At 39.2% G+C, this 9,803-nt stretch overlaps 1 protein-coding gene across 1 annotated transcript in view; it reads right to left on the reverse strand.

The window, feature by feature from the left end:
• SLC25A4 (solute carrier family 25 member 4) overlaps positions 1-413 on the reverse strand; it is a 3,146-nt gene extending 2,733 nt beyond the window's left edge. Inside the window, exon 1 of the mRNA XM_029959428.1 lies at positions 407-413. Within this exon, the coding sequence (XP_029815288.1) occupies positions 407-413 (7 nt within the window). The remainder of the gene's footprint in view (positions 1-406) is intronic.
• Between the last annotated feature and the right edge of the window lie 9,390 nt (positions 414-9,803).

Below are 9,803 nucleotides of genomic sequence, written 5' to 3' on the forward strand. Positions count from 1 at the left end.
TTAAAGGGCAAATTAAAGTTATCTGGGGCTGCCGGGGAACGCGGCGTCGGAGCATGTGCCCGCTGTATTAATAGCACAGGAGGGGACACGGGCAGCTGGCAGGAGCGCTCCAGGCCGAGTTAACCGTTCCGTGCAGGCAGAAGGCAGTGGCTGGGGGCTGGTGGGAGCAAGGGGGCTTTAAACCTTGGCTCGTGTGCGTGGAGTCACACAGAGAGCGGTGAGGGGCACACGGATGTCGTGCCCTACAGCAAGGCCCACCAGGGTTGCACTGTCAGCTTGGAAGGTGGTGCCGTGTCCGTGAGCATCAGTGACCAGGAATGGGCTTGGGCCTCTCAAGTCAAGGCCAGAGAGCAACTTCGTGTTTTATGCACTATGTGAAGTTGCAGGCATGGAGGTTTTTAAATACCCAACATGGTCCAAGATGGCTTTCCCAAGGAGGAGACAACCTGCCCTCCTGCACTGTACCCCCATTTCAACCCTGTAAGGTCAGACCCTCACAAAAGTCTCAGTCAGTCCCCTCTGAAGGAGGAAAGGAGGGGAAAGGACTCTGGGAAGCACAGATGTGCTTAAGTTGCTTGACTCACACCACGTGTGAAAGAAGAATAAAGGCTCTAGCAAAATGCTGCCTTCACGCACAGTCTGGTTCTTAAGGAAACAATTGAGTCTCAAATGAAGATTACATGGCTTATTCATTAGTTTCACTGTTTCACAGAGTCATCAAGGTTGGAAGAGACTTTTGAGATGATCAAGTCCAACCAGCAACCCAGCATCTCTCATCTGTTCTTTCTGGCTGACCCCCATAAGAAAGCAAGAGCTTATGACTGGTTGGGTGACTTGGTTGTGTGGAATAATTACATGAAAGGCAATGCAGCAAGCTGTAGATGCATACCTAGAACTTTGCCTTAAACAGCCATTAAGATGTGCCCCCAGGATAATGTTACACTGAGGAATTCATAAAGTAATGGGTCTGCTTTGATTTGGTAATATGGTATCAATAATGAAGATAGGATTCATCTTAATGTAGGTACGAAAAGATTGGCTGTCCCACTAGGTGACATTCTCTCCAGGACAGCAGATGTCTTCTCACTGATGTGTTTGTTAGCATAAGTCAATGAGACAGTAAATTTGATCCCTTATCTCTCTCGCCCTCTGCCACTCTTATGTCTGTTAAGGTAGAGGTCTCTTCTCATGAACCACAGCTCTGAGAAGTCGATAATAGCTATAACTTCCTTTGTACCTTGGCCATCCTGAGAAGATGGAGCCTGTCCCAGCTTCTAAGAAAGGAGAAGAGAGCCCCCCTGAAGAGACGTTTCCCAAAGCAAGGTCCGACATAGGGGATCCCTAGAATTAGACTGTGAGTTGAGGGGAGTTTTGTTTAACACATGTGGCTGTCTCCTACCTTTGACCTTTCCTTTCTCTTCCTCATACTTCACTCACCATGTCTCCTCTTTCCACAGGAAAGTAAATATCCCTTTAACATCTTGACGTTTCTACTGCTGGTTTCACACCCACATGGACCCATGGGATAGTGATGCTTGCAGCTGCTGCCTGACTATCCAGACTGATAGAGTCTCCTCAGTGTGTGCACTCAGGTGTCAGCCAGTGCCCCACTGACTGGTGTATGGTGAGTGAGAGATGGGAGAGTGGCAGTGGGAAGGTTCTGGGGAGGGAGGGGAGTGGGGGGCCTGGAATGAGACTGGAGTGGGGGTCTGTGCTGAAAGGATCATTTGCCTGCCTCTCCTCCACTATCTTTGGTTTAGCACATTCTAATATTTTTTTAATTATTATTTTATATCATTAAATTGCTTTTTTTAAACGACATTTTAATGAAGGCTTTATCATAAGAACTCCAGTTATGTTTTGAAGTTATTGTTGTGTATCATCATCACACTCCATAGAGGTTCTTTGATTTAATAGATATTTCTGTACTATTTACCCATGACTGCCAGTACTTATAGAAAGTAGTGCATAGCAAGTGAGTTGCCACTTTTTCTCCTTTTACTTTCACTTTTCTGAGCCCAGATGTCTATTTCCAGGAGAGACATGGCTTCCAAACAGTTTTAACAAAAGCAGGGCTGGACCCAGGACTTGTGTTGACTACGTTGAGGCTTATTCTTCATTTGTTTGATTTTTGTTCCAAATGCCTGTTTTGGATCTTTCCTATATATGATAATGAGGGCTTTTATGCTACCTCTTGTAGAAGTTCATATATATCCTGTGAGGAACTTACTGCTAACTCCACCAGTAACACCAGCTTGAGCATGAGCATAAACATTTCCACTAGCTGGAAATGTTGTTAAAAAAAAAAGCTAAAGGACCTTTGGCTTTTCATACAGTTATTGGCGTTTGTTATTCAATAATCAGAATAGTTACTGATACTTTTGTAGAGAAATGGTTGAAAAAGTTCTGCAAGCTTTCTGAAATGCAAGCTTTTTGAAATATTGAAAGCTGGATTTTAAGCCTCATCTTCCTTAGATCTTTGCATCTTTGGATGAATTATCTGCTTTCTAGGCTGAGTTTGTGGGTGATTTGCACTGCTGGCATAGCATAAAGACACTGGAATTTGTTGTTAAAAATTCTGAGCTAAAAATAATAACCTAGATCTACATTTTCAAGAGAGATTAGTGACTGACTGCATTGTGCTTTGGTGTCTGAATAGGCAGCTACAGGAGATCAACTTCTCCAAAGTAGTGCATACCCTTGTTTAATTACATTTTCAAGACAGTGGGAACTCTAGCATCGAGGCTAGACCAGACACAAAATAAAAAAGCTTTTCCTCAAAAGTCAGCAGTCAAAGCCTGACGGCAGGAACAACAGGGAGTACAAGGAATCAGTCACACCATCCTGACTCCCAGCATAGACAGTGATGGGTATATTGACAAGATGCCAAGAAAAAGTATGTGAGTATTTTCAGGAAAGATTTGTAGGATTATAGTAACTTCTTGTGCAAGATTGATTTAGGTTTATGGTCAGGAGGAGGAGAGTAAGAGAGCCCAAACAGACTAAATGAGGATAAGAGTTGAGAGAAATAACAAGGTTGCCAGTGACAAAGATAATCAAGAAGAATAAAATCATGTGGGCTCTGAGTTTTGTTTTGGGCAGATATTAGTGCGGGTAATTTTAGTTGGGTGTTGGTGTTATCTGTCTTAGGGGCCAACATTGATCCAGAGAGGGCAAAAACTAGACACTAAGTGTAAGCAGCATATTGAGAAGGGAAGTGATAGTGCTGGAAATAGCAATGGGATTCAGCATAGGGTGTGTTTGTTTATTAGAGCATGTCTGTAATGTGAGGACAAGGAGTTGGAGGAAGGTCAAAACTTCAGAAGAAAACTGAGGCAGTGAATGAAAATTAGTATGAAACAGATCAGAAGTTATGTTGTAACAGGACAAGCATAGGGTGTAAAAGTAGGAAGGAAAAAACACTCAACATGTGACAAGGAATAAACTTGTAGGAAGAGAGCATATTAAGATTTCCTTTGGCAAGGATTTGTGCAGAAGATATTCAGGAAAAGAGCATTTGAAAAGTGCATTAAAAATGGTGAAAGGCAGCCAGGTCTTCATTTAACTTGGAAAATTAGGAGGAAAAATTAGAAGGATGTCATAACTGGGAGACAATCAAATGGTTGTGCATGAAGTAAACTTGATCACAGGTCAGCCAGGAAATTGAAGCTGAAGGCAGAGTGAGGTATGTGTTTGGCAACCAGACTTCATGAGATAGGAGTGGAGAGTAAGAAACAGAGAACCTACAATCAATCTGTGCTAAAGAAGAAAGGTAAAGCAGGAGGAAGAGGGCTGAGACTAGATGGGATTTTATCAATATGATGAGATTAAAATAATGGAAAGAGCAAATGAGAGGACATGAGGAAGGACATGGCAAGAGACAAAAAAGATCAGAGAGAACGGGTGGGACAACAGAGGTCAGGGGAAAGCAATGGTTGCTGCAGACACCATCAAAGGAATAGCTCTTCCAGGGTGTAGGACACTAAGGGGTGCAGGGAAATGAATGAACCAGGGCAAGGAGGCATACAGGTGTCTGCTGTAGGGTCAGCAAGGACATCAGCGTGAAGCTTGGAAGCTTCCTGAGGATGAGTGTGAGAAAGTATGATGAAAGGAAGAGAGTCAGCTGAAATCACAGAGGAGGGCTGATCAGGAGGAGTGAACTGGCTGGTTGACAGTTCTTCATAGAGATAAGATATGGCTCAAAAGCAGAGAAAAAGTGACAGGGATTGTGAGGGCAGCCTCCATGAGAGGGTAAGGGGTGGGATGTGATGAGAAACTAAGGTCTCTCTAGGAGGCTGAAGCTGCAGAGGGAGAGTCAGACAAGGGCATCCAGGGGCGTTGACACAGATTTTATAGGCCTGTGGGAAACATTTAAAGTGTATCTTCCAGCTGCAGCAAGTGAAGAGAAGAAAGGGGAGTGGACTGGTCAGAAGGACAGAGTAGGAATGCAAGAAGGGTTGATTGAGCAATGGTAAAGACTTGAGAGTGGGATAGAGAGATATAGGTGTGGCAAATGTCATTAAGGGCAAAAAGGAGGCAGAGTAAGAGGTAGGGTTTGTTGCCTGAGGTAGATTGTTTAAGAGACAAGAAGCAGCAGTTGAAGGAATAGAAAGAGAGAGGAAACCAAGCTAGATGGGGAGGGAAAACTAGAGAAGTACAGAAATAAGTTGCAGTAAAAGTTCATATGAGAGATGTGGAGGAGTAGCCCACAAACAAGGTTAACCAAATCAGACAGTCTCTCTAGTCTGCAGTGACTGGGTTCCTCTTGTGCAGGTATGTGGCCAGGCATGTTATACTTTTGGCATTCCCTGTTGACTGAACCAGTAATGAAAGTATATGTGTTGACTGAATGTCTTCTGCCACATTAATTGCCCCGGTGAAGGCAACTAACCTAAGGTTAATATGTTGTTTCAATTTTCAATGCTTCATTGACTTCACTTGTGGCTGTTCTGAGGTACTGGTGGAGAAGGCAAAGATCCCTGAAAAGAGTGGGATGTGGAGAGCCAGGGAGAGAGGAAACAAATCAAGCAGCAATCCTGCAGGATTTGGTTCCTCATCAGGGATTTATTTATTTCACACAGTTTTCAGAACCTTAGTTTCTTGTTCAATTCTGTTGCGGTATCAGGTATGGCAAGACTGCTTTGACTCAAATAAGTCAAGTACTAATTTCTGCTACACTAGTTTCAAAAGCTGAAATTGCAGTTGTTACTCTGAAATTAATTTAACTTCTCTTTAGGACTGTACAGTAAATCCTCGGTATGCTTTAGGCAGAATAATAGTGTTGCTAAGATTTAGAACTTAAGTGATTTTTCCTCATAGATCTCAACATACCTTGAGAATAAAAAAACAACTTTTATGTCACAGCTGTGCATTACAGTAAATAATTAATGGATGCTACAGGCTGTCATAAACATGTAGAGTACTCTAGAATATCTGTTAATTGTTTGATTATTAATGCATACATGCCACAAACATAACAGTATACATTACAGATTCTGGTAAAGTCATAAAGCCAGAGGTATTGTGGACAGTTTCCAGACCATGGATATAAGCAAATTAATGACCTGTTAGACTCCATAATAGTTAATTTACTATTTACTAACTCTTCTTTGGTAAATATATTTTTGATATCAAGCATAAAAGTGACTCGCTCAGGGTCATTCTGTCAGCATGTGTCAGCAAGGCATGAATGCAGGTTTCCAAGTTTTGCCACATCTCTCTTGTACAAGACATTTGTATATATAATTTAATTTCCTTTCCCTCTCCACCTCTATGTTTTAATGGCTCAGGACAACCAACTAAAGTTGGAAATTGAGCCAGAAGCAGAGGGAGTTCTATCAGCAATAGGGTCAGCTTGTTGTCCTAGTCTGGAACACCTCTCAGAGCTGAAGTGGATGAAGTAGGAATCTGCTCAAATGCATATAGGTAGGTAGATACATATACCAAAATCAGGTTTTGTATTTAAGTGCTGTAAAAAGGTGTAACCGAACTATAGTTTTCATTGCTTTATAAGTTGTTTCCTGTATGGTTTGATGTGTGGTTGTTTGTGATGATCTCAATCCAACAGAAAAGATTTGGCATAAAGTTGTAGAATTCAGCTGCCAAGTACCGTTCTACACAACTATAAGTGCACAACTGCGTAATGTTACACACACTCTACTTCACTGTTATTACAAAATTAATTTGTCCACACTGAACTGTGCCTTCACTCAATCCTTATTCATGGGCAAGACTGCTGAAGACAATAGAAAAGGGTCTGAAAAGAAAATAAGTAAGGGTGTCAGCATTGGGCTAATGGTTGATTGGCTTTCTCAAAATTGTAAGCTGGCAACATAAATTACTGCAATAATATGAAAAGTCCAGATTATGTTTACTCCTGTAATACCAGTAAAGCTTATTCAGAACAACCATAAAGTAAAATTTGAAAACCTTCTTAGCAAGGAATATTGTACTTTTTCTTTTGGTGTAGATCTCTACAGAAAATAATTTCTTTAGTCATTGGCAAACACACATCATTATGTGGTGGACCATATATCCCTTCTTGGATTCAGTGATTTTCAAGTTTTGTGTTTCCAGGGAAAAATACATGCTGAGAGGATCTCTGATGTTTATATAAAAATATGTATGTAGATATATATATGGGGGTTTTATAATTCTAGTTGAAACTTATTTTACATGGAAAAAAATGAGATCTGGAGATTGTTGTGTTCTCTAACAGCTATGCAAAAACTATGACCTTCAGGGCAAAGGGAAGGTCAAGGTTTGCCTCTCAAGAAAAGCTTATATTTCCATGGTCCTAACTGGTATGTTTCATCGATACTCAAAGCTTCATTTTCCTATTTACTATCTTAAAATATTCTATTTTCTATCATTTTTTGTCTTATTCTTCCTAAAGGATTGTGCTAAGAGATATTTAACATGTACCTTGCTTTTCTGCATGTTCCGGTTTATTCCCAGAGATATGCTTGTCATGGTGTTGACCAGATTTCTTGGAAGGTGTGACAGCTGCAAACAGAATCAACAACGTCTGGGCAGGTGTGTGGTCAGAGCAAAGCTCAGTTATGGGCTAAAGCCCTCTGTGTTTTCCATAATATACAATAAAATTTTCTCGTGCAGCTAGAAGTAACACTTCTTCACAGTGGCATTCTGAATGTGTATTACGTCCTGATTAAGAAATTCAGTTCTTCACTGAGTTCTCCTACTTACTTAATGGGGTTCTGTTAATGTTTGTTTATTTCCAAACTAGAGAAACGCTGGGTTGGTAAATGCAGAATTCAGATGCACCTGCCTGAGTTCCATGACCAAGAAAATAGGTCTGATTTGTTTTCAAAGTTTAGCAAAGCAAAGCTATTAAAAAATGAAAGTATTAATATAGACTTTTCTGACAATGTTTGCAACATGCCCTTCTTCAGAAAACCTTTTGTGTTGGAAGAATGCCTAGTAGGTCACGTAGCCCTCTTTTCATAGTGCAGCATTCTTTTCATCATTCATGCAATTCGTGCATCATCGCATGATGACTGTTGTGTTCAGCTTTCCATAGCTCTGGGGACCCTTGCATATTTTTCAATTGCCTGCCTCTTCTTAGAGTTGTAAGGACTTGTTCTTTGCTCAAGCTTACCCTTCTAAATATTATTTTAATATCAGTCTTAATGGGATAATGTAAGTACTTGGTCTTTGCTGAATTCATTTTTTTTATTGTTCTTTGTGTTGCAGTAATTTTTGAGTATAAAAAAAATATTTAAGTTGATCTTTTTATGTTATGTTTATGTTTTTAGGTTAATCTTCTGGTTTCTAGTTGCTAAGTTGCTTCTCTGTGTGGTTTTACTGCTCTAGATATTTTAAAAATCAGTTGTTTCAAGGAGACAGATTTGAATTAAGTTAAATTATTTCAGTGATTTATTTGGTTTCCATCTGCTATTTCTGACAATACATCTGGTTATAATATAATTTTCTTTTTAATAACAGTGTCGATATTGTTAGTTCCTGCTCAAATTGCCACCTCTCCTTGCCTTCAGATATTCTGTAGAGTTTCTCATTCTGTGATTTTACTTTAGACTAGTCTTTCTTCTGTGAAATCGTTCATAATTTTGCTGACAATAATTTTATTTTCATATATTGTAGGACAAACTGAAATTATTTCTGATAACAGTATATTTAACTGAATCACAGCTTTGTGCTCAGATAACCTGCACTGCAGTAGCAAAACAAGGTAATCATGTTTTTATAATATAGAAACAATTTCATGCATTAAGTGTAGATGTCACTGTTACACATACTTCCAACAGCTATTACCACAACAATTCTAATAGAAATTCAAGCTTATTTTCAATAAAGTGAGAAATGAACAAATTATATTACTCAGTGACTGAATCATCAATTTTTATCACCCTACGTGCTGATTGAAAAGGCCACAAATACATTGTTGCCACAATTTAAAATGTAATAACTATAATGCCAGAGATGTTTTTATAATAAATCGAGGTATTAATCTTTCTATATATTGCAAGAAAATGGCAATTTAAGACCACCTCCATACCACACATTATTAAAATGCATGAAGGGAGAAAAGGTCTGCAGAACAACCAAAATCTCAGCAATTGGGATACCAATGTTGAAGATGATAACCATACTGCTGAAGAGTGAGAAAACTGTGTGAGAAAGTTTTTAGATGTGAGAGTTTATGGGTTTTATGGCATCAAAACTTGTGTCCCTTGATGGAGTATTTTATGCTTCAGAACTCAGTGTAGAAAAGACCCAGTTTGAGTCCCAGGTCCGAAAATTCCTTTGGATTTGAATTTTCCCAGCTGAGCTGATATATAGGATATTAAAAGGGACAAGTTATGGGGACAGAAGCAGAAGACAGGAAATAATAAGATTATGTGGTATGTTACCTCAGCTTGATGACAAAACACAATTTGTCTTCCATTCATTCCTAGGGAATAACTACTGGTTTCTGCTTCAATGGGAATTCAGTTTAATACTTTCCTATAAATCATAAGAAATAAATGAAGATACTGTACTAATATACATTCTTAAAAATTGCTGTATTATTTGAAATTGCTATATATGTATGTAGAGTTGTATTATAGGTAGGTATGAATTAATATATGCTGTAAAAGTGTCTTGCAGGTTAACACAGTAAAAGGAATTGTCCTTTTGCTCCATTTAATTTTTTTTCCTTTATAATAGGATAAAGTAATAGAAGAAATTGAGCTATTTTCTATTTTCCAGAGAGCTATAATGGGAGAAAAAGAGAGGGGATATTCTGAGTACATATAGTGGGGAAAACTGAGATCATAGGAACAATCATCCAGACATGAAACAGTCTTGAAATGATCAGCCAGGGATAAATTATCTGGACCTCTTAAGTTACTTCCAGGATCATAGTGATAGGTCATCCACAAGCTGTGTGAGTCTGCTGCTTGTTTATGATTGCCTTCCCTTTCAGATGTCACAGTGTTGTAGGCTGGCATCCTTTTTTTCTACATAGAACTGGACCTACATACTTTTTTTTCTGCATAGAACTAGTTCAGGTCAGAAGTAACAGTTCAAATAAAATAGATAGATCTTTATGTAATTTAAAATAGTCTCTGTGGCTTCCATGCATTTCTATCAATGCCATGCTTCATTTTTGCAAGGCATTTTTTAAGTTGCAGGTTTTCTTTTTTACTGGTAATAATCCACCAACAGGAAGAGCTAAAAGAATGAAAAATTGAGACAGCAGTGTTGCTGGTATGCAGCAGTTTACTATTATACACTTTTGTCTTCTGTTCAGCAGCTCACCTCTGCAGAATAAGATTTTA

This window comes from Manacus vitellinus, unplaced genomic scaffold, assembly GCF_001715985.3.
Source record: "Manacus vitellinus isolate BGI_N305 unplaced genomic scaffold, ASM171598v3 scaffold_0_pilon, whole genome shotgun sequence".
Lineage (NCBI taxonomy): Eukaryota > Metazoa > Chordata > Aves > Passeriformes > Pipridae > Manacus > Manacus vitellinus.